The sequence below is a fragment of the Columba livia genome, chromosome 5, assembly GCF_036013475.1.
Source record: "Columba livia isolate bColLiv1 breed racing homer chromosome 5, bColLiv1.pat.W.v2, whole genome shotgun sequence".
Classification (NCBI taxonomy): domain Eukaryota; kingdom Metazoa; phylum Chordata; class Aves; order Columbiformes; family Columbidae; genus Columba; species Columba livia.
In genome coordinates this window covers 66,157,948-66,183,631 of record NC_088606.1, presented here as the reverse complement: position 1 = coordinate 66,183,631, position 25,684 = coordinate 66,157,948, and the positions used below count along the sequence as shown (strand labels likewise).

Below are 25,684 nucleotides of genomic sequence, written 5' to 3'. Positions count from 1 at the left end.
AGAAAAGCACAAATAAGTTGTGGCAAACACTGTCAGTAGCACAGCTCAAAGATGAACAGCATGAAAACACCAAAACCAACTTCAATTCAGTACACAAAGAGCGAGGATTTACAGAAATACAGCTACCTTGGAAACAAACTGCCACAAATATCTACTATTGCTAAAGAACTTTCAAAACCCAAGTTAATTCCAAGTAGGGTTTAACATTTCCATTATACAAATTCACACCATGCAAACTAAGACAAGACATTGAACAAGAATTCACACTGAACTGCACAACACTGGATTGATTTCAGCAACATGTTTTCACAACGTACTATCTCCTCTCACAATTAGACTTCTTTGAGAAAAGTTGGGGTTTTTAATATATTGTTAAAGAATCCAAATGGGATTTATCATAATTTCACAACAATCCTAATAAAATAAAGATAAACTTACCCTGATTTTGCACTACATCAAACAGTAAACAAAAGGAAAACGAAACAATGAAGGGAAAAAAAGAAAGCTACGATTAAACTGAACTCAAAGGCATACAAAACCAGACAAATAATGGGTACTGCGATTTAATTCTGTAACTATAAATGGGTTTTTGTTAGTAAAGACACCGAATGCTGCCCTCAGCCTGTTTGTGTGCGCGCAGGCAGAAACCAGAAAGATAAGCAAGCAAAGGGGGATTAGACACAACTATAAATAGGAGCAGCTGTCATTGTTCCGAGCATTCAGGTAACTGGAATTCTTTTTGCTCAATACAGGTTTTAATAAGTGAAGTCAGGCTCAAGAATTTGCTTTAACCCCAACTCTCCTCATTCATCCAGCTTTGCCACTTTTTCATTTTGATAAGGAGCATCTGGAGAAGGCAGCGAGGGATCCGGGACGCTGTGATAACGTCCCTTCCCACCTTCCCAACACCTGCCAGGATTCTGGGACAGCTGGATTAAAAGGATACTGCCGGCATTTTTAACATACCATAGCAGATTTGCTTCTCATGGAAGTTCCCAGCCCTCAGCAGAAACAGAAATAAAACTAAACATTGTGATACGTATATTTATCACCACGGTCTTGTTTCATACCTGAATCATGGATACCTTCCTGCAAATAAGCACGTACTCATATTTAATAGCTTGGTGAGGCAATTTCAGACTAAAACTTCATCTGTCTGATACAGACACGTGCCTTTTAAGCAACCAACACGCAGCCATGAGGCATATTTTAAGTAACAGCAGTAAATTTTTGAAAGGCAGAATGTTTACAAAGAAAAGCCATGATTTATCTGCAACTGCATTTCTTGCGTTTGTTAAAACAAGCCACTATAGATTGTTTTACTCCAGAAGGAAGTTTATTGCTGCTACTAAGATCTATATTGTTCAAAGGCCTTGCCACTATATAGATATGACCAGGCTAAAACTGTTTATTCAGCCAAGATGTGCTATGAATTTAAAGCTCTGTACAAAGGGGAAAATACCAGATCACAATAATGTTCGGCTGCCTTCAGTGGAACAGTCTGAAGAAAAACAGCTGAGCGTTCTGTTATACAAACAAACCCACATTCCATCCTGACTCTGCAAACCAACACCCTGCTGGTTTTCATTAGCAGCCACCAGGCATTATTATTATTATTTGGTGAAAGAACTCAGGTACCGCAAGGCATCTCCCGCACAAAGAGAAAACTCAGCACAGTTTCTTTGCAACATTAACTATTTTGCCTTCAAAAGTAAAAAAAAAAAACCCACAAGATGGGTCTGATCTTGGTCAGTTTTTTGACACAGTAAATGCAGCTGAACAGAAGCAACAAAGCTCAAGGCTTTGGGTGCAAAAATGCAAAGAATGCTTGATCCTACTTCACATAAATTTGACTGTTTCCTGTATTACCACAGAAACACCAAGTTAAGATTTCTACTAGCATCAATATATATTTGCACCTATTATTACGGTCTTTCCTCCATCTCTTCTAAGCCTGAGAACGTTCAATAGATACTCAAAGGTGAACGTTAAACTGAAGTTTTTCTTGGACTTTGAGAGTCACCTGCTAGTAAGGAAGCAGCAAATGCACAGAGAAGGATGTAGAGAAGAATCTCTCAGCCTTTCACTCTGTCAGCCCTTTTGCAGCCAAAGACAACTCTGGGAGATGTTGCAAATGAGTTCAACTCACAGGTATTACATAGAACAAAGTTTTGAGGCGGGTTTGATCAGAATCCACCTTTATCTCCAGCTTTGTTTATTGCAGCTTTCAGCACTGAAGTCTGTTTCAAACTTACCATGACCTACGCTACTATTAATGCTCTGAAAACACACAAAATAAAAACCAAACCAAACAAAAAAAAAATTAAAGCAATATCTTAACAACAGAGGATTAAAAGTATTTCATAACTTACTTTTTCTGCATTTTCCTGTTTTTTTCTGCCTGACCTCCAAGCTTGCTGAGGCCTAAGGCATCCTGAGAGGAACTATCAGCTTCTCCCATGCCAACTGCAAGATAAAAACAAACACCAACCTTGTTATCTTCTCCATTTTGGCCAGTTAGAACTCAAAAATCACTAGTGCTTTCCTGAAAAGTATTTAATCCTTTGCAATGTGACTGCCATCAATACTAACAAAAGTCTCTTTCATTTCTGAGATACAGATGAAATTTTTGCTTCGTAAAACAAGCCGTAACAGTTCAATAAGTCTCAGGTAACCAGTTTATTGAACATGAAAGATGGTAATACCTGACTAGCCGAACTTGCGTCCTGCACGCACAAAAGGACCTACCAGAAGATTCAGCGTCACTAGCTCCAAAAAATCCTGTACCCAATCTAAATAATCAGTTATAAATACGCACACATGGATACACACACACACCAGAAAATTCAGTCTTGAACTCTCTTACTGTGGAAAAAAACCCAAAGAAACAAAAACCAACCAAACAAAACCCACCAACCTTGTCCTAGTGTTTCCTTGCTGGTTTGTCCAGGTCGTCCCTTTTCTTTCTTGCCAAACAAGCGGCCAATGGAGGATTTGATCCCCTTCTTTTTGGGGGCTTTATGAAGGGAATCTTGGCTACTATTGCTGCTACTGGGATTACTTGTTTGCCCATCTTGTGAACCTGTTGAACTTTACCAAAAAAAAAAAAAGGAGTCATAAAGGAGCATGGATATAACAAATTCACTAGCACAACATAGTGAAAGACAAATTTGGGTTTCTGTGCAAGTTCACTCAATAACTCACTAATGAGCTCTAATTTCAGCTTTTAGTGAGTCATGAAAATAAACTTGTCTACTAAAACACGTATCATTAAATAGAAAAAAAACGGTGGAAGCAACTAAATCATGCAAGAAACATATTTATATGTTATAGCATAGAACTACACATCAATTCTTTAAGAAATAAAACAGTTTAAAGTGCAATTCAGAGAGGCCACAGTTGACAACTCAAGTTCCTGAGGCAGCCAATGGAAGTTTGAAATACTTGAGTGGAACCCACCCCAGATACCTCAGTGCGCAAAAAAACCCAAACCAACCCATCTGATGGTTATTTTGCAATGTATTTTGAAGTTTATAGCTGAATTCCAACCTGTGAGAGAAGATGGGAATTGTACATTTTTCACTTCCTAAACATGAAGCAAACTTAATGCGGACCTTGACTAGCAGAAGAATTCTTCTTATAAAGCCATTTCTGACCATCAAAGAGATCTGGATTCTTATTTTTTATGTAACACAGTCACCCATTTATGTGCTCATGATCTTGCCTTTTGAGAAACACTTGAATATCTAGACTAAAATCCTATAAACTGAACAGCTTCGCAGCTTTAGGATTTTATTCTGATACCCTGGTAGGCCTGACTTACTTCCTAATGTCCCTGATATCTTCATGGCTCACGGTGTGCAAAGCTCCTTTTTGGACTCTGTCCAAACGCAAAGAGCGCGGTGAAGAAGGCGGCGACGTCTCACATTTGATGGTGGTTTTATCATCTCGTACCTCTTCTCTAGAAGCCGGAGACTAATGAAAAAACGAATGAAAACTTGAGGGGTTCGTTGGAGACACAAAAACATGAATGCAGTATCAATGCTATACAAAATACTGAAAGGAAAAATGAATTATTTCAGTGTTAAAGAGTTGCTCTTGCCCTTACCATTCTGCAGGTGTCTATTTTTTGACTTCTTTCTGGATTTTCTGTTACCTTCAGTGACAAACTACTAAGACTGAAATGAGCAAGTAGTGCTCATCTTTTATTCATTCATAGAGCTATCAACTACAGTAATGTCTTCAGCACCACCAAACTAATCTACAGAACTTAAGCTGAAGGGTCCTGTGAAATAACAGTGAGAACTGAAATGGCTTTTGTGTGTTTAGACAATGATTAGTAACACTACCAATTCTATGAAGTCAGTTTCTATATACCTGTGGCTACGCTTTATCTCCAGGTTTGAATCACAGAAATGAAGACTTGTGTGTGCACTAGCAGCTCTTTAAAATTAAATATTGTCCCAGAAAAATAGCAAAATAGTGTTTGCAAACAAAAAGCGGTTTACAAACAGAAAGCACCACAGCCCCACACACCAGCAAAACAAACAAAAATCCACACTTCAGATGATAAACCATTTACATTTAATACCAAAGAGCATATAATCCTGGTTATAGGGTTACCCTACAAATGGTTTCCTTTATGTTCCTGTTATCCACTAATGAGTTTGGGGCCAGGGGAGGAGATGAAGGAGCACACCAGTAAATAAACTAAAGATTTTTACCTTTCTACGGTGTTTCCTTAAATCACTAGGCTGATAGATGCATGCAAAGAAAAGAAATTTGGAAAAGTTGTATTTATTGCAAACTGTAGCACAGACCAAGACAAGTACTACAGACAAAACATATAAGGGAGAATATCAATAACAATTACAGCAACGGCACAGAGAAAGATACAGAGTACGAAATACTCTTCAAATCACAGATTACTTCAATGTATCCCTGAAGTGGGGAAAGGGAAGGAAAAAAATAATCAAGGCTTATAGCTGGTTGTCCATAGAGTAAAAAGCAGCTGCACTTTAACAGCGAGACACAAAGTGCCAGCAATATCTGATTTCTCCACACCAACGGTGTTCTGTGCTTTTTACTAAGTTTAAAAGTGCAGGAATGTTTGAGGAAGAATCTCCCACCGGTTTTATTTTATTCTCCATCCACTCCAGAAGCTGCAGAATCTCATTTTCCAGATGTTCCCACATCTGCAGCGCACAGAGCGAGGCAGCAACCCCAGTTATTCACACCAATGCTGACAACAGCTTAACTGAGATAATTTGTCCTCTAATTATCAATGTATTTGGCAATAAAATCTTTCAAAAGACTTCTATGATTAGACAACTTCTAATCATTTTTTTTGATTTAGAATACAGGCAAATATGCAGCATTAATACGTCAAGTTGTGTTCAGAGTGGCTGTAGAGTGCTATGTTAATAAATTGTAAGCTCACAGAATCGCTGGAGAGCGTGGGCTGGAAGGGACCTTTAAAGATCATCCACTCGCTCCTCCAAGCACAGCAGACTCATTGATCTATGAAATCTGACCACCCATAAAAATGTTCACCCTATGGAATGAAAACTGTCCACAGAGGCTGCTGAAGAGAGCTATGGGTTTCTCGATTTATCATGTTGATGCTTTTTAATTCATTTTAATCGTGGGTGTTTTCAGCTGAAACTGAACTGCCTAAGACCACTACTGCAGCTGGCACTGAGCTAATGTTGCCACCATGCTCATAAATATAAAAAACTGTATGTTAAACATCAAAAAAAAACCTCGTAGGAACTCATTCAAGTCTGATAATTCATAATAGCCGTTCCAACAGTTCCTAGAAAGCTCCTGTTCTGTAATTCTAGAAGCACAGCTTCTTGTTTTCACGCCTTCACAAATCAGTTGCAAGAAGGTACTAAAATGCCAATTGCAACTGCGAACAATGGGTCAAGTGCTTTTGAGTCACAAACCTTACGATCTAAAGTGAATGTAATTCTTTTATTCAGTTACATTAGATTTCCACATGACACACATTCTTCTCATCTAGCTTTCATGAAAATAGCTATTACATTTGTGTATGGTTTTCTGTAAGAGAAGTACGTAGCTTAACTACTTATTACTGTGAAAAAATTAGAATATAAAGCATTCGACATTTTGAAATGTGTTAGTTTCTATACAAGTGTGTTTGACCCTGGATATGTGGCTACAGATGATACATTTTTTTTAATTTTAAATGCAAGAAAGATGAAATTATTCCTTGTTATGAAAACAGACTTTTTGGTATACGTACGCATTTTAAAAAGCTAGCAGAAGGAATCAGCTGAAATATGAGAGTGTTTAAAGACACGTAAGAGACTCAAACGAGTTGAGTCAGTCATTGACAGCCCCCCTGCTCTTGCAGTGATGGACAGAATTCCTTGTCTACTGTTTGGTATCGTATGGACACGACACACGTGCAGTGACGCAACGCAATAATGTATATTATGTATGGTGTTGCATGTACAACTAGTAAGTACAATTTCCAAACACATATGCAAAACCTGGAGACAAAGTAATGTACCTAGAGCTAAGTTAGAGAAGGAGTTTTTCCTGGAGGGTGCTTGCAAATAAATACCTGTATCCACGATGCCCCTTAGCGGAAGGTATTCCAAATATAAGAAACTGGTAGGTTTGCTTAACATTTACATAAAAACAAAAAGGTGGAGAACTTGTATGTTGTTTTTACAGATAGGCTCACGTGCATAAAGCAGCTCCCACAAGGAGTAATTTTTCTAAGCAGTCGTATTAATGTCAAAAGAATGGATCCATCTTTCTCTGCTCACTGAAGTGCTAAGCCCAAGCTCCTATTTCATCTGCTATGAGGTCTAACAGATGCTTCTTTTACCTGCCAGTCTTAATAGGCGAAACTAAAACAGCAGTACTCATTAAAACAGCTGAGATACCTCCACAACCCTCAAGATTCATAAAATATATGCAAATCACTTTTTAGCTGAGTAATTAGTGGAATAGTGAACTGCTAAAAATCAAGTACAAAGCAGGGGGAGAAACTGGCTGCTGTACCAGGCGTTGAAAAGAAAGCATTATTTCTTTTGGAAGAGGAGTCAGAAGAAAGACCGTAACAACAGATGGAATACTTAGGCATGAGATATTCACCAAATAAGAGACTTGAGCTCTGAATGTTTTTCCTAATCATTATGACTGTATCTTACACTTTTTATAGAAGTTGAAAGGAAGCAGTAGGAAAACCTAGAGAAAGGAAAAATACAGCTGAGTAAGAAGAGAAAAGGGGGGGGATAAAGAAAAAAATCAAACCACCATTTCCTAGAGAAAAGGAACACTCCTCTAGAAAATTAAAGCTAATGGATACTCACCAGTGTCATGATACCTAGTCTGTCCACTTCCCGAGCTGGACTGTGCGGAATCCGCCTCGGGGTGGAGCGGCCACTGCCAGGAGGGGAGGAACCAGCCAGTGAACCACTTGCATAGGGAGGAGGAATGGAGCTCATGGACCGGAATCGCCCATGGGCGTCCAAACTGCCACTACCCACTCTGCTTTCAATCTCCTCCGCACGCTGCTCTGTGTTCTCCTTTTCTTCTTGTATAAGTCTAGAAGAAAAAAAATAATTCAAAGAAACATGAGCTGAAAGGAGGTTGGAGCATGGAGGAGGTTGGGCTCTTCTCCCAAGTAGCAAGTGGTAGGATGACATGAAACGGCCTCAAGTTGCACCAGGGGAGGTTCATATTGGATGTAAGGAAAAAATTCTTCACGGAAAGGGTTGCCAAGCACTTGAACAGGCTGCCCAGGGAAATGCAGTCACCATCCCTGGAGGTGTTTAAAAGATGTACAGATGAGGTTCTGAGGGACATGGTTTAATGCCAGAGTCAGGTTATGGTTGGACTTGATGACCTTGAAGGTCTCTTCCAACCAAAATGATTCTATGATATTCAACCAAGTATAGTAGAAACAGAATGGGCAACTCAGGCATTAGAAAGGAGTGAAACAGCTACACTAAAAAAATCTTGTAATCTAAACTCAAAAAACTGGTGAACACTCCTGCTATTACCACCATGCAGATGTTTCTGCCAAACTAGTAATGTACAAACCCTTCCATTAACGGGACTGAAGACAAAGAACCAGAAAAGATAACTTGGCCGTAAGCAAACTAATTACTTCTGTCAACCGTCCCACCAGGAAACTCAATGGGCAGCCACCATTTTCTGAGTAACCCCACAAAAAACATCTCTAGTGTCACAGAAACTTCTTTTTATCAGAATCATAAGAGCAGGCAGACCGTACCTAATCTCTTTGTTGATTGCATCCAACTGCTCCTGAAGCATCATGGCCAAAGTCTGAGCATCAGCCTGACCGCTGGGTGACAGGAGGTCAACAGAACTGAATATGGTCTCCCTGTCATCCTCAACATCTGACACGTCAACGTCGCTTTCAAACGCCTGGGCCACGTTGGCCAACACGCTTGCTTGTTGGGCTCGCTCCCAGTCCTGCTCGTTCAGAGTCTGAACCTACAAGAATTAAGAGACATTTGAAAGAAATTCCAAACTCCAATGGGAAAAGCGTGACATTTCTACTGTTTTTCCAAGATGTTTAAAGTAATTTTTAAACAGCTCACTTACATGCTGAATGCATCCATCAAGATGGCAACGTTTAGAGAAATGTAAAACAAAAAAAGCTATAATGTAGAAAAGTTTGCATCTTACAGCTCAGTGAAATTTAAAAATGGGCAGTCCCATTGAATACATTAAAACATCGCATATCTTGGCTACATAAACCCTTAATTACAGTAGAATTTTGCTATCAAATCCAATGAGAATTTTGGAAGCAGCTTGACGTAATTAGAAGTCATGGCCCGAAAGGGACTTAAAATTGCTTGCAAAACAGTAACAAATTAGTGTATTAGGACGGTTTCCAATATTTTACAAGCTTATCACACTTAATACAAACTGGCCTTCAAAATACTAATTTTACAATTATTTGCTAACAATTAAAAAGACTAGTAGCTGTGCACCAGTTAATGAACTGGGATATATCTAGCAGTTTAGTGCTACGTACTCCTTGCAATAGCTAAGCCCCATCTAATCTATTTTGTTGACAAAGTATTGTTATTATTATCATTATTATTATATTCAGAGTTCTATTACCTTTGAAGGTTCATCTCTGAGAGCTGCCAAACGTCCTTTTTGGGGCCTCCTTAACACTGATGAGGTGCCATAGGAGTCGGTGTGACTGTCGGCCACAGACGAAGGTGCCATTGGGTATCTGAAATCTGGCCGGCTAGAACACAAACATCTGATCCTTAACAAAGGTACAGGGAAGGTGGAAACAAACAAAAATATCCACCCACACGATTCCTGTTGTCCCAACAGTGCCACTTTTTTCTACGTAGTATAAAAGCTGCTTTATACGCCCTATAAAAAATGTATTTCTTTGCTGTAACCAAAGTATTTTCAGTTATAACAGACAAAATTACATTCGGCAAAGCAACTTTAAAGAAATCAGAAAAAAATGAAATACAATTAAGTGCTGGTACCTGTGATGAAGTGATGTGGCTCTGAGTCTCACTTGGTCGTTTTCAGCCCTTAATGCTTCAACATTTAATACCAGCTGATCCTGTAAAGATAAATAGACAATACACAATATAAAAGAATATTTAGTTTTTGGTCTTATTTCTATGAAACTCAGAAATAACAGAATTTACAACATACCCTTCAAAGATGTAAAATGTAAAAAGTTTTGCTATTTTGCAACATCGCAAAAGGATACCCAAGAATAATCCTGTCACCTCTCTACACTGTGACTCTACTTAATGACAACGTGTATTTTAAATACAGCTACCAAATAAGATTCACATATTACTAACCTCACTGTAATTAAGGATAATATTGAATAAGAAACAAGATTTTTCAAGCTCTGTGCAAAGGTTCAAAGCGCATTCACTTCTAACTTGGACATTCTTACACGCTCTAGAAACTCTGAGTTTAACAGCAGAGAAACCCAATGAATGAGAAACAATGAAAGACTAATAAAACGTGGCTGACGATGAACATCTGTGCCTTGTGTGGAAACCGCTGGCTACACAGACAAACATTCAAAGCACATTCTGCAAAATATTCTGAACGCATTCTTCATTTTGTTACAGAAGCACAGCCCACAGTCTGGCCTCTCTACTTGCTAGAATGATCTTGGGAGATGCAATTCACCTGTGATTAAATAACCAGTAACACCTATTATTTCAGAACAAAATCAATTGCCACTGCTTAAGAATGCAAAGAAATGAAAGGCCCCACCACTTATTCAAAAAGGGAATTTCCTAGGTCCAGGACAAGCAAAACACCAGGCAGCTGCTATTGCAAAGGAACAGCCAAGCCTATTAAATATTTCTCTCCCTGCCCACAAATTCTTCGAACTTGAAAAAATTTTATCGCTCGAACAAGCATTTCATGATACCCAAATGCTTTAAGAAAAAACTTACGGGAAAATACCCAATATTTAAAGTATTTCTCCTTCCTTTTTACTGTTCAAGGTCACACATACAACAGTGTAAAAGTTCTACACAATCTTCGAACTCTGGTAAATTTCCAATATATTCAGCCACTCCGCATATCCAAAAGCGTGTTAAGTCTTTGAGTAAAAAGACTACATATTGCCTATAAAATCATCATAAACTGGGACACACTATGTCATAAAACAGCCCCCTACTTTGAAACAGACCAGGTAATGTTAAGTTTTATGGGGGTGTTCAAACCTGGTCCCGCTAAGCAGCAATCACAGTGTTTCAAAAATGTGTATCCTACCTTTTCATGCTGAAGTTCCTCTATTTGTTTTTTCGCGTGTTCAATTTCCCGAATAAGTGAATTCTAAAATAAAACATACCACAAATTAAACCATGACCAAAATGAGCATCACAAACTTGCAGTCAACACTACACAGATGCACCTTAAGTCACAGACACTTTATTGCAAACATCATTTCACTTTGATTAGAGTTGAAGGTTTGGCCATAGTAATAGTAGAAGTATTTAGTAATAGTACAAGTTCCATATAAATTTAATATCAATTCCAGCCTTTTAAAGCTCCACTTGACAAAACTGGTAAAAAAAGGAATAATTAGAGGGCTAAAATAATTCAAAGTAATTCACTGAGTGGTTACTAAGACATTACTGGCTGTTATCATTAGGTTTTAATTTTTTCACTTGCCTAACCTAGAAAATTGCTATGCAGTAATGTCTTGGATGTACTGCACCTCCAGAACTGCAACACTCCCTCACTTATGTGCCTTTATTAACATCAGAGCTGTCATTTTTATAGGTATACTATAACTTCTAAACAATTCCAGTACATTTAAATACTTACGACTACTACAACATCTTTACTCAAAGCACTTTCCAAACTCAGACTAAAAATCATCTGAGAATTAAGAAACATTTGAGAGCTACAACAATGAAGGAATTCCAGCTATTGTACTTGACTGTAGGAGGCGATGCCAAGAAGGAAAAAAAAAGAGATTCCGTCTTCTAATAGGAAACTTATAACTGGGTCACTTTCTTTTCCTTTTCCACCATCGCCAGGAAGTTCTGCTGAACACATTTCCTTGACGTAAGTAATACTACGATTTGCATCAAACGCGGAGTAAAATTTCGCATGCGAACACACAAATCATGCCAGGAAAAAAGCCTCAGTCATCAGAAAAAAGGCTTAAATTTTTACCTGCATGTTTCTTCCCAATTTATCATAAAAGAATGAGCTCGAAGCCACAGCAAGAATACTTGTCTAGAAGCTGTTACTTAGAGGGAGGGAATCTAGATTTTCCTCATTCACGAACATAGTCAGGGTTTGGAGGGTAAAGGGCGGTCAGGGTTCACTAAGACCCCTGCCCTCAATATTCAAGCAGTTCAGACCGTTAAAACAACCTTGTTGACATCAAAACAAGGCCCGTAAGAAGAATTTCTGAAGTATTAGGAGCAGTTGGTGATCTTGCAAATAGTCCGAGTTTGCAGCCTCGGATGGCAGACAAGCACCTTTATCATTAACTCAAAGGACAGGGACCAGCAGGACCCACACGTGTTCTGCAGCATCTGATCCCTCTCAGCTCTGAGAATGGAAAAGCGGGGAAAAGAATGAACTAAATCTTTGTAATGATGTGAGGGAAGCAGAGTTCTGGAATTCTGGAGAGACACGTCAGATAGCTGCCCCATGGTTTAGGGATGAGAACTGAGCTGACATGAGTGCAAGAGAAAGTCAAAATTTATCAAAGTCTGGATACATCATTAGATGTTGCAACTGAGGCGTTTTATTACCATGACTTTAAAACAAAAGCCACTCGGCTTTCATTGAAATATTTCCCCAGATGGTCATTCCTCCCTCCAGTAAAAGAAACTATGTATTTTTTAATCTGAGACAAAGCAATTCGAAGTCAACATCAAGCAAGGTGCTACTTAAGACACCACTATGCAGAATAAGGGAATCCTCGAAGACATGCAGGGAAGAAAAATCTGCAAGGACCTAGATCCAAAACCAGAGTAAACTATGTCACAAGTTAGAAGATGAACTGGATCCAGGGGAAGGCTCCAGCATGTGCTTTGGCAGCACAGGGAACAGCCCGTTTACATCATATAACCTGCCTCAAAATGATCTACCAGGAAGAAAACACAAGGTTGTTTCAACGTGCCAAAATCCCACTATGAGTCAGGGCAACTGGTGCAGACAGAACCAGCGGGAACTAAAAGAAACTGAAGAGGTCAAAGTTCTAGTCTTAACTCTTTAGACTTCCTGTATTACAGTGGATGAATGTATTTATGCAGCCCACACCAGTCCACTAAGAGGCATAAAGCTTCTTAAAAGCTGCCTTCTCAACACTGTAGGGCCAACCTCCAAAAACCCCAACATTTTAAGAACGTATTTTCAAAATCCACACTAGAAAACAGCCTTGACAGAAACTACTTATCGATAAGGCCTTAGTAATTATTTCCTGAAGTTATAGACACATTGCAAAGTACACAAATCACTACAGAATGGTGAACATCGAATTAATGTATATGCCAGGATGTGACTTGTTACCTTGTCTTCCAAGGCAGCCATCCTTTCCTTGAGGTGCAGCTGAAGCCTTTCATTAGATTCAGACAGAAGCTTATCAACAGTTTCTGACAAACGTTTATTATGCTCTTCATTCATCTTCTCTCTCTGTCTAGCCTAAGATACACAAAAGCTACTGAAATCAATTACAATTTACAAGGCCTATAACAATTTCCAGGTTGTAAAAACAGTAAGCTTTCTTTAATCTAAATGCATTTTCTTTAATAGAAATATTTTTCCAAAGGAATAAGGAGTATTGCATGTACCCCCATGACTCTGTAAGGGAGTACAAGTGACACTTAAGACATCAATAACTGTCCCAAGATCAGAAGCTTGAAAATCTGAGCTTACACTCAGACTTCAGAACCAATTCTGTTATTTATAACTAGGAACCAATTTTTCTATAGTCATTTAATTCAACAAGTTTTCAATCTGTGTCCTTGTCAGAAAGCATCACTAGGAATTAGGTATTTCAAACTTTCCTCGGACACTTTCAGCTTTTTCTTGGGATTTCAGGTCAGTCATAGTACAGCGGCTCAAATCTCCCAACCATCAGCCAGCCTCAACTCTGCCTTTATTTTAGAGAAGAGAAATAAAACCAGCTTTGCTGAATGGAGTTCAGCCATGAAGGGGATTCAACTATTCCTTTCAGCTTTGTATCTTTGCCAAAAATATGTACGGTACCCTTTGCAGTTCTTGATTCTTTTCTTCTAGCTGTGCTTCCATCTGCCTCAGCCGTTCTTCTATATTGCCGTGTCTCTCCTCAGCCTGTCAATTTGAACACAAAATTAGGTATTTTTCTTTTAAACAAAAAAGGTTTCTAAAGCATAGGAACACTGAAGTACGATAATATATCTAACATGCTTTGCGCAACTGCCATTTATGGTAATACACAATGTGGAACAGATGCCTTTCTGTCAATAAAAGAACCCAGTAAGAGTCGATATGGTAAGTAACAAAATGATGAAGCCTCTCACCCCTAAGTACCATGAATCAACTACTATTTGCAAATGAGCTTGCAACAGCAGTTCATTCAAATACCCAAGAATTACAAAGAAAACAAACAAAACCAACCCCAAAATAAAAACTAAGTGCATTTGCAGCTTTTCCTGGCTAAGCCTAGACAATGTGACCCTTTGTTAGTAACCATGAGAAAGCAGAAAGCAGCAAGCAGAAACAAGGACTAAGATACAAATTCTACCTTCCTAAGCTTGGTGGCAAGTTCCAACACTTTAGCATCTTTAGCAGCAGAGCTCCCAGGAGACAAAAGGTCAGACTAAAGAGCCAGTTAGGGACAGGAGAGATAACAGGGAAAGAAATGAAACTAAGACTTTAAAAGAAAACACACACGCACTTGAAAAGGCTCATTTGTAGCTACTACATGTAATTCTTCAGACTTCATTATTCCATTTGCAGCCTTCTAAAAACCTTAATCTTTAGTGAGTACCATCACTTCTCTGTCTCCCCCCACTCCTCAGCTGGTTAACAGTGGAAGAGATTTGGGGTGCCCCTTCAGAAATAGTTGTTGTTTTAGAAGACTTGATGCCTATTATTGAATGAATTTTCATCAAAAGCAACAAAATAACTCAGAGACATTTTCATAACGTAACTGAGTGAACACAAAACCTGGTGAAGTTGCAAAGAACAGAAATTAAAAATATCAGAATGCATTCAGAGATGAACAGAAAGCACAGGAAACAAGGAGAAACTTTCTGAATTAGTTGGGGGAAACACAAACACTTTAAGAACAGATTTTATGCAGCAGAACACGAACCGAGAAGAGTCTTGAGGACGTTGCCCGACGGACTCACCTTTGTCAGGGCTGCAACTCTCTGCGCCAGCTCAGCTTCCACCTCCGGCAACGTCTCCGCTTTCCTCAGCGTCTGCTGCAGCTTCTGCTCAGCCAGTTCCAGTCGTTCCTGCAACTGCCTGTTCTTATCTTCACTCTACACAGGATTGCGAGCAGCAAACGTTTAGTGTTAAAATAGCAATTAATTCTCATCTAAGAGGAAAAGAAGGGTGCAGATTCCTGACTTTACTAGACCCGCGGAGAAGAAACTGGCCAAAGCGGGTTTTAAAACCAAAGCTGTGGCATCAGCCCCTTCATTGCAGGAAAAAACTCTTCTCTACACGTTTTCTTTCTGCAGGTGATTTTGTGTATTCTGAAAGCAACTATATCACCAAAGAAACTCAGCCACAGTATAAGAAGCAGCATAGAACAAGCTGCAAATTTTCAATGTCAAGGCTGTGCTGAGTTATATTAAGGAAAAAAAAATCCTTCATATTTTAAATAACACTACGCACATTTCCATTTTGATTTAAAGTATGTATTTTAAAAATTATACTAAAAGGGACTTATCTTGTTGACTAAGAGTTGTCTGGCTTCCTCGGGTTACAAAGTGATTGGCTAAACAACCATTTGTGGTTTTAAGTTGGACTAATTCATGTCAAACATACGTCAAATTTCCTGCTGCAGTAAGGCAACGTTGACTTCTATCATAGGCTATAAAGAAATCACTACACACTACAAAAGTGTAGAAACTGTTTTAGCTTGGAATGAGTAATTCTCACACATGAAAATAAAGATGCCTGGATACACGTATTATAACTTAAAAATCCACAGTTAATAGGGACAACAGCCCTGCTGAACAGTAAACTGTCCCACCTTCATCTCCAGGGTAAAACGCTGTACAATACACTCCTCCAGCTACTGAAAAACAATCGGTAACAACAGCACATCACAGTTGACATTCATCTTCCTAAAAGCAAAGTGCTTTAGCACAGTATGAAGATTAATTATTTCCATTAGTTTTATGCTGAGCAAAATGTACTTTATCTTCTTTCAAATTACAACCTGTCGATGCATGGAGTCTTTAGTGGCGATTTCATTTTCAAGTTTATCATTGAGGTCATGCACAGATGTCGCTTCACGTTGTGCGGCGAGGTAGCGTTTCTCAAGAGTCGTGATCCTCTCCTCCATGTCCTCCTTTTGGGCCATAGTCTGTGCAAGACGAGACAGAATTCAGAATGTAACAGATGATCATTTACTGATCAAACTGGGGAGAAAAATCCACAAATCAAAAATAATAATAGTAGTAATAATAACAACAACAATAATAATAAATAATTTACACTTTGTTAGATCTCTCAGTAAAACTGAAGTAGAAAGAATAGCCTCACTTGGGTTTAAAAGTTTGGGGTTTTTTTTAAAGCAACGGTGATTGCTTAAAAAGACAGGTCTTTATTATATTACACCACAGATATGCTACTTACCTTTTCAATGGCATAAACACAGCAAACCTTTACTTCCTGGGGATGGTCAGAGAGCATTCTTGGATTTAACTAAGCTCCCTTTCTATTTAACAAGGATACAATACACAACACACAGGACCTTGGGATTAGTGACTGATCAGTACCAGGAATTGTCAATCACACCACTCAAAGTGGTTCCTCAACCATGTACCTCTTTAAAAGCAGAAGATTCAGACTCCATGAAAAAGCGTAGAGTGTACGGTAAGATCGGGCATCTTTTCTAGAACATGCTACGGTTCACAATGCTAAATCTACAAGTCAATATATTCGCAAAATATATAGTCATTCACAGATTAATTCTGAAGAGGAATGTTCTAAACAACTGGTCTTTTAAACTAAAAATGGCACCATCATAGTCTAAACAATTGTCTTCTCACCTATCACACCAAAGACATAAGAGTCTAACTGAGCACCAATAACACCAAAATGTTACAAAGCAATCACATTCGTGACTACCCAAATTTTGACAGTTTACTCCTCACCTCTCGTACGTCTCTCTGTAACTTGGTATTCATTTCTTCAGATTTTATTAAGTCTTTTCTAGCCGTGTCAAGATCTTCTTCCAGCTCTGTTACTCTGCTCGACAAAGCCGTAAGACGCTCTTTCATTTGTGTCTGTTCTTTGTTTTGCTTGTCTATGACGTCTTGGAGCTCCAACACTTTAGCAAGGTTTTCATCGTGGCATAAAGAACCATCAGAAGACCGCTATAAAACAGGGAAAGATGTATTTGCATGTTACATAGAAATGTGAAAAGAACACTTGTTACCTACCTGTAAACACTCCCCCCCAAGATTAAATTTTTGTTGGATAAACTGCAAAAATTGAAATTGTAACTGATACTTTTAAATTAAATAACTCAACATCTTTTATTATAATTTAAAATGAAAATATTACAACTAATCATTAAAAAAAATCAGATATCAGCTTAAAAAGTAAACAGCTGTACCTTCCCATTTGTAGTCGGTGTATTTTCTTGTTCGTGATTTATATCCAGCATCCCATCTGGAAGTGTTTTCTTCTGATTATTTTGCTCTTTCAGGATCATTAACTAAAAGAAAAGTTTATATACACGTGTTTCAAGTTAATTCCTTTCTCACTAATAATATAAGGAACAGCTGCAAAAGCGAAGGAGCAAAACAATTACTGATTCTACCGCAAGGTATGTATTAATAAAATATGAACGGGCACTCAAAACCTTATGCCACTGCAACCCAAAAATTCTGATTTTAAAGCCACAGGTACTCTATTTGTTGTTCTGTTGGGGTTTCATTTTTGTTGGGTTTGGGGGGATAGAGGTGATGGGCAGCTTGTTCATTTGTTTTGTTGTTCCTGTTTGTTGGGGGGGGTTGTTTTGGTGTTTGTTGTTGTTTTGTTCGGTGGGGGTCTTTTCCTTTTCTGCTCTTTCAAAGTGACTACATTAAAAATTACAGTTACCTCTTTTGGAAAAAAAAAGTGAAAGTGAACATTAATAATTACTGTGTAAAAATATTGACTAAAACACCCTCAATGCACACGTGAAGACTTATTTTAGAAAAAGAAACCTACCTCTTTATGTGTAGTACCTAGTTCTTCTTCCAATAAGCTACATCTTTCAAGTGCTACTCGTAACCTCTCCCTTACCTGAAAGAGTAATTTGAAATAATTTGAAATCATTCACAATTAAAAGAAACCAATTTCACTTATTGCTGCGCTGCCATACCCCTTCAGTCAGTAAACAAGACTATTTCCAGTACACTTGGAGACCTGCTTAACCGTAAGTACTAATTACAACACACACAATAAAAACCTTCTAAATAAACAATGTGTATCTTAAAATAGTTTTTCCTTTTCATCATAAGCAAACTGTATCTCAACATGACCTGTACGTATAGGCAAGAATTAAATATATCCAGAATTTGCCTTTTCTTTTGTAAGGCGCACAGTGTGTATGTTTTTGCTTATTTACAACGAAGAAGAAGAGACAGAACTTCAGTCTGAACAACCACATGGTCCACACAAAATAAGGGCACAGGATAAGATGTTAGTTACCGTATTTCTTACCTTCTCATCAAGGGCTTTATGGTGCTCAAATAAAGATTTTAGTGCTTTGAGAACTTCTACTTCACTAGAAACTCCTGCTGGAGACTGAGCTTGTCTCTTCACAACGGTCATTCTGAGAGATCTCTCATGCCGGGAGACCAGACACTCCAAATGTTCCAGCAATAGCTACAACAACAACAAAGGAACAACGTTTTTTGAGTTTGGCACAGCTGCAGAAAACTTTGCCTCCTAAAACATTAAGTTTTAAGTCGTAAACTTCAAATCTGGCAGCCAACTACCACGGCATCAGGCACAGGACCCATCTGTAGCATTTTAGCCATGCTAGAAGTTACAGAGCTAACACATTTCCTACCTCTCAATTTCAGTCTAGCTTTTAAATGAGGTTTTTACTTAAGCAGGTCTTCTCAGTTCCAAGCACCAGCCTGAGGAACTGCATTGCTCATCAGAAGGACACACGTGGGAAATGCTGTGAATGAGGGAGCAGCTGTTCTGGCAGCGTGAGCTGTTGGGGCATCACTGCAGCTCGCCCGCTCTGTTCTGCTGATTTTGGGTGTTGTATGATTACAAAACTTTAATAGCGAGAAAGCTGAATGACAGGAGCAGTGTGGCCTTACAAGCTTTTCCCCATTCTGCACAGCAGGATTTGGAGCTGCGCAGAAGCTTCCAAACTTTCTTAATCAACACACAGAATCCCAGAATGTCAGGGGTTAGAAGGGACCTGGAAAGCTCATCCAGTGCAATCCCCCCATGGAGCAGGAACACCCAGATGAGGTTACACAGGAAGGTGTCCAGGCGGGTTGGAATGTCTGCACAGAAGGAGACTCCACAACCCCCCTGGGCAGCCTGGGCCAGGCTCTGCCACCCTCACCGGGAACAAGTTTCTTCTCATATTTAAGTGGAACCTCCTGTGTTCCAGTTTGAACGCATTACTGCTTGTCCTGTCATTGGTTGTCACTGAGAAGAGCCTGGCTCCATCCTCCTGAGACTCACACTTAATATATTTGTAAACATGAATGAGGTCACCCCTCAGTCTCCTCTTGTCCAGCTCCAGAGCCCCAGCTCCCTCAGCCTTTCCTCACACGGGAGATGCTCCACTCCCTTCAGCATCTTGGTGGCTGCGCTGGACTCTCTCCAGCAGTTCCCTGTCCTGCTGGAACTGAGGGGCCACAACTGGACACAATATTCCAGGTGTGGTCTCCCCAGGGCAGAGTAGAGAGGGGGGAGAACCTCTCTGACCTACTGACCACCCCCTTCTAATACACCCCAGGTACCATTGGCCTTCCTGGCCACAAGGGCCCAGTGCCAGCTCATGGTCACACATTGACACTTTCAAGGGGATTCACATGCCAATGTCAGGGAAAAAATACTTCTAGCTTTTCATTTAATGTTTTTCTCCATGTAGTTGGATGCTTTAACAACAGTGATCTTGGAGAAGGCAAAGAACGAACCCTCGTATTATTTCTTTCTGCTTTTAGTTCAGCGATTTCTTCTTCCCGTTCAAGCAGCTGCTCCCTGCACACATTCAGCTCTTTCGTAAGCGCTGCAAATTCCTGAAATAAACCAGACAGAAATATAAACACATCAAATATCAGGATATAGTGAGAGCAGATTCATACCAACACTTGACATGATTTCTTGAAGTATTCATTTCAGATGTCTAAACTCAAACCAGTTGTATTAGTCATGCTAAGCAGGCTTAACTCCACACACTTGAACCGTTACACTGCAAACGTAAAGATAAAAGATGTTTGGCTTTTGAGAATTCATTTGTCTCCATGCAATTATCTGAATTGGGATATCCCTAGTAAGTAAAGGGAGAAACCTCTTTGTAATGCACTATGTTACTGGTTTAAGAAGTTGTTGTTTGTTGGGGTTATTTTTTTAATGACTGCTGAGTGATACACGAAAAAAAAACAGAGCGCTAAGCGAAAACAGAACCCAGCAAAACACGGCAAATTTCAAGTAGGTATTTGATTGTCAGAGCCAACACATAACACTGGCATCTCCCAGAAAATACAGGTTACTTCATAATAATAAAGCATCTTTGAAGCTTCACAACCAGACAACTCCGACCTTTACAGGTATTTATCTACTTAAGCGACCTACAGGGATTTCATTTGTATCTACTTTCAAACCTCAGAGAACGGAACTGAAACAGCCCTTTCCCTGCTGGAAATCTGGGAGGATTAGAATCAGTATGTTCTAGAGGTGGAACCCTCGGGCTCAAAGCCCTCTAAAGGCTTGCCCTTCAAATAAAGCTTTCACCAAACAAAACTGAACCAAAGTGGAATAGGACACTGACTGAAAAGGGAACAGGAGCTCAGCTAATTCCATCAGAACATTTTTCCACATTGAGATTAGTCAGATTTAAAGACTATATTTCTAAATTTGTGGGTTCCTATCAGGACACAACCGTACTGAGTATCTGAAGAGCCCTTACATCCTTAATTACCTCCACTCTATCAACATCCTCACTAAAAATATTCAACATAAAAGCCATTTAAACTTGACGTCAACTCAGTGAGCACACTCTGGGTAGAAGATGCTTATAAATGTAGTGTAGAGTTGCAAATACTGAGCCTAACTCAGGACGGGAAAATAAATACACATCGGTCACTCCAATGCTGGTGAACACTTCAGAAGCACTTGTATAAGAAAACATTGAAATGCTAGTAAATAAATTAGTCTTTGCTATTGTTTAAAATAAGGAAAACACAATAACAAACAAGAGTCATGCCCAATAAACAGTCAATGAGTACAGCTGAGCTGGTGATGATCTGGACAAGACAAATGGCAGCTAAGAACAGGCACTGTGCACCAACGCTGCTCCTCCGAATTTCCCACACTCTGCAAGATATGCTGCTGCATAGACTGTAGCTACATATCGAGTAAAAGCTTAAGATGGAGCTGTTTTGCAGTAAAATTCAAAGTGACAAAAAAGACGTGCTTAAAACCAGAAGGACACATTACCTAATTATGCCAGCACGTCGGCAAATTCTAACACGCAGCTAAAACAAGCAGGAATAGTCAAAAGACATTGTCTGCAAGTTCCCAGATTAATTTGGTAAACTTTACTCTAAAACATACACGGGATTGAAAAGACAAAAAGCACTGTTGTGCAACATGTGCCTACAGTGAACTCCTTTGGATGTACTAATGTATTTGGCTTTTGAAGGCTGCTCTAAAAAGACCGTAATACCACCAGCACACATGCAGAATCCACAAGGTCTCCTCCTAAATAAAAAACTGCTCATTGGAAAAAAAGATTCAGTGTAGTTCCCCTCGTTAATCAAATGACTGCAAACAGTCTTAATCTCCTTTTTCAATTGCTAGAAAAAAACCCGATTTCTTTAACATTCTTAATGATTACACTAACATAAATATATCACTGCAGTATTTCCCTTTTGCTCCGGTACAAGGTTCGGTGAACCAGAACGCGGTTCCAACATTATGGTTCCTCACAGGCCTTCCCTCCTTATCTTTATTTCTTTGATAATTAAGTTCTACTGAAACTACCAGAAGCACTAAAAGTATTTGCAAAAGAGCTCGATCTGAACTTATTTTCTTAGTGGTGCTTTTGCCTTTTTCAAAGCCATTAAAAACCTCTCCAAATTCCATCATTTTAATTGACAAGTATCGACATGACATATTTCTCCAAAGGACACGGGACTGACGTGGAACAGTCTGTATTTTTCCAGTCTTTACCTCAAGTGTTGAGAACAGCATAAAAAAGAAAGACTACTAGACACAGAGTTTCGTCATCCTTTCTCAACTTAAAAGCATCACATTAATATACATTTTCTTATCTAAGACATCTACGAGCTTCACCTTCTGAAACACAGATGTATATTTAAAAGCCTATTGACTCTTCAAATTATCACAGCACATCCAGTTCTATTCCATCGCACGCTACTGCGCAAACAGAAATTGCAGCGCAAAGACACCATGACACGAACCACCGCGCTGTCAGATGACCCCAAAAAAGAACAATGCACACAGTGATTTAAATCGCTGCTGCATAAACAGACTGACACGTATTCCTGGCATTGCATAACACCTCCCTCGCTGTTTGTTTTGACAAAATATAGTTGCTTTGAGTCCCGTAAGCTGCCTAATAAAGAACATTTCAATGTCCTTGGTTTCAGTTGACAGTGCCAAAAGACGTGTCCTTTCTAGTCCTAAAACTCACCTTCACCGGTAAGCAATTGGTGATTTCCTCAAGCAGTTCAAAAGGAGAGAAACTATTTGCCATCTCAAAAAAGCCTGAGTCGTCTCCTAATTTCTTCTTGCCATTAGATGAATGTACAGGAAGAAATAAAGGAAGAAGAAAAACCTTGAGAGAGTTTTCTGCTTATCTGCAATGCTGTGTGAGTTTTCTGTAGTTAAGGAGAAGACTGAGAACATCAGGACAAGGTCCTGCTCTGCTTCTGGTTGTCATCAAAATAATAAAAACCCAGTTCTGAGGACTGACAAGAATGAGACTCAGAATAAGCACTTTAGAGCACTTAGAAGAATCAGTCGGAGTGCCAGATATACCAGGGAAACGTCCCCTGTTGATCAGAACCTACTAACACACACCCATACTCTCTACTAGACTGATTTTTTTACTGAAGAAAGTAACTTTCTAAACCACCTGAGTCATTCCAAATATGACACACTTGCTGCCAGAAACAAATATTCTCAACAAAATGCTAAAATTGAGCCACTAAGTTGGTCGTTGTTCACTAATACATTTTCTGGGGAGTTTTTTTGTGCATAAACTTCATGGGTTTTTTAAAGCAATAGCGGTGTTTCTTCTGTACCAACCTCCAGAACCAACCTTCAGCCTTCAGTATTTTAGAGGTCACAACATAAACATCCTCCCAAAAGCCAGATCAACTAGTGTCGAGCCACTTGATTATGTGGGACATCTCAGTCCAGGAACATCGGTTTTCAGGGAACAAGTTCTCTTCATGTCTATTAAAAGCATAATTTATAGCTTCCATGGATAGTACATCACAAAACAATAAAAGCTACATGACAGGAAAGTCGGTATTTGACTTAGGAAAAAACTTGAAGGAAACACAGATAATTCCTAAAAGTTTATTATCACAAGCTGTGTACTAGGAATGCTCTACAAAGAACTGGAAGTTTACTTGGAATTTGCTCAAGTGAAAAGAAATAAAACTATTCTACAATAAAATGCAACATCAGTCCTGAGTGCATAAGGATCCATGGATTACAGGCAATAAGACGACCAGAAAGTTTACTCAAAGGACAAAAAGATATAAAAGAGAAACACTTCAAATTCAAAATACTTTTAAAGTAATATCTTCTGGCAATACAAGGACAAAGATGCAACTGCTGCATCATTAGGAACATCTAATATGAGAGCAGAATTTATCTGTTTAATCTCCAAATAATATTGTGTTTTACTGTTAGCGTTCTGTTCTGTAGCCTGCATATCAAACAACTCAAGAAGCTGAAGAGAACATGACAAGAATAACTGGGGAAAGTACAGGCCATCAGGATGAGAAATCGAGGGAATCTGAGATAAATTCCACCATTTTTTTATATTACATATAAACCTCAGTTATTCCAAATGCAAGAAAGTGACAAGCATGCAATCTTACACAAGGCAATCAAAGAAAAATTAAATATCTAAGCTTAATTTAACTTTATTTCACAGAATCACAGAATGTCAGGGGTTGGAAGGGACCTGGAAAGCTCATCCAGTGCAATCCCCCCATGGAGCAGGAACACCCAGATGAGGTTACACAGGAAGGTGTCCAGGCGGGTTGGAATGTCTGCACAGAAGGAGACTCCACAACCCCACTGGGCAGCCTGGGCCAGCGTAAACACTAATGAGGTCACACCTCAGTCTCCTCTTGTCCAGCTCCAGAGCCCCAGCTCCCTCAGCCTTTCCTCACACAGGAGATGCTCCACTCCCTTCAGCATCTTTGTTGCCCTGCGCTGGACTCTCTCCAGCAGTTCCCTGTCCTGCTGGAACTGAGGGGCCACAACTGGACACAATATTCCAGGTGTGGTCTCCCCAGGGCAGAGCAGAGGGGCAGGAGAACCTCTCTGACCTACTGACCACACCCCTTCTAACCCACCCCAGGTACCATTGGCTTCCTGGCCACAAGGGCCCAGTGCTGGCTCATGGTCACCCTGCTGTCCCCAGGACCCCCAGGTCCCTTTCCCCTACGCTGCTCTCTAATGGATCATTCCCCAACTTACACTGGAACCTGAGGTTGTTCCTACCCAGATGCAACACTCTACACTTGCCCTTGTTATATATATTTCACAGCCACTTCATTTTAAACCAAAGGGGTTTAAGGTAGCACATAGTGACCAATATCCAAAAGTTTGTAGCAAGCAAATTTTTGCACCTATTAAGTCACACCCATTTAATTTTTTTTTTACGCTAGCAGTCAGATTTATGAAATAATTCAAGGGTATTTAGAGTTAAAACTGAAAAGAATTGACATGTTTTAATGATTAAGTCCAGCCTCCCAAGAAAACACAGGAACACGTGTTAACAGCAACAAATCCACAAGAAACACCAACCCATACAAGCTGTGCTTTGCTTGTTCTTTGTAACAAATCAGATGGATCTTTCCCATTAGCACATGTCAGAGACATGGAAAGGCTGAAGAAGTCTGAAGAAAAATCTTCTGCTTTTCACCTAGTGAAATCAATTTCGAGTATCAAGCAGCCTGAATTTTCTAACCTGGAAATATAACACTTATTGCAAGCATTAAGAGATTCAGTTCTATGAGATAAGTTTATCTTTTGTTCTCAAAAACTCCAATAACTTAAAAAGCAAGAAAATACTTAAAGCAATATCAAAATATGGTTATGTCAAACTCTTGCATTCAGAGCATTGGAAGGTTTTTCACACTGGGAGCAGCGTTTTTTCCAACTAGATCTAAACCACCAGCCAGAGGGAGAACACACTGTAGCTTACAATATAATTAACGTATCAACCTCCTTCCTATTTCTCCTTATGCATGTTTTATAACCCAAAAGACCGCTACTAAAACACAGGTGCAGATTTATCTACTATTAAAACAATGCTCAGTTTCCCACTAGTGGCATTGAGATGTTTTAAAACGTTTAATGCCGCTTTGGGTCAACTCTCCGAAGTTTGTCTTTTCCTTGACTCAAAAAACATTCCTTTGTTAATCTTTATTTTCCTCTCTAGCAAAAACTGTAACTCTGCATGAAAACACCCAAGTGCATATTGCTGACATTCAATGGCTACCACAAAAAACAAGTCAGTTTT

The 25,684-nt window shown here is 39.3% G+C and overlaps 1 protein-coding gene across 9 annotated transcripts in view; it reads right to left on the bottom strand.

Annotated features, from left to right (window-relative positions):
• PPFIA1 (PTPRF interacting protein alpha 1) overlaps window positions 1–25,684 on the bottom strand; it is a 54,481-nt gene that overhangs the window by 14,727 nt on the left and 14,070 nt on the right. For 4 of the 9 annotated variants that reach the window (XM_021299156.2, XM_065065551.1, XM_021299157.2 and 1 more), the window contains exons 3-20: window positions 19,866–19,967; window positions 18,418–18,582; window positions 17,923–17,997; window positions 17,324–17,425; window positions 16,860–17,081; window positions 15,920–16,066; window positions 14,877–15,011; window positions 13,750–13,833; window positions 13,051–13,182; window positions 10,789–10,851; window positions 9,525–9,604; window positions 9,136–9,268; window positions 8,276–8,499; window positions 7,350–7,584; window positions 4,725–4,754; window positions 3,824–3,975; window positions 2,918–3,090; window positions 2,373–2,466 (exon numbers count right to left, since the gene is read on the bottom strand). In XM_021299156.2, the coding sequence (XP_021154831.1) occupies window positions 2,373–2,466; window positions 2,918–3,090; window positions 3,824–3,975; window positions 4,725–4,754; window positions 7,350–7,584; window positions 8,276–8,499; window positions 9,136–9,268; window positions 9,525–9,604; window positions 10,789–10,851; window positions 13,051–13,182; window positions 13,750–13,833; window positions 14,877–15,011; window positions 15,920–16,066; window positions 16,860–17,081; window positions 17,324–17,425; window positions 17,923–17,997; window positions 18,418–18,582; window positions 19,866–19,967 (2,348 nt within the window). Of the gene's footprint in view, window positions 1–2,372; window positions 2,467–2,917; window positions 3,091–3,823; window positions 3,976–4,724; window positions 4,755–7,349; window positions 7,585–8,275; window positions 8,500–9,135; window positions 9,269–9,524; window positions 9,605–10,788; window positions 10,852–13,050; window positions 13,183–13,749; window positions 13,834–14,266; window positions 14,342–14,876; window positions 15,012–15,919; window positions 16,067–16,859; window positions 17,082–17,323; window positions 17,426–17,922; window positions 17,998–18,417; window positions 18,583–19,865; window positions 19,968–25,684 lie in introns of all 9 variants that reach the window. The other 5 variants (XM_021299158.2, XM_065065552.1, XM_005511054.4 and 2 more) reach the window with 2 other exon arrangements.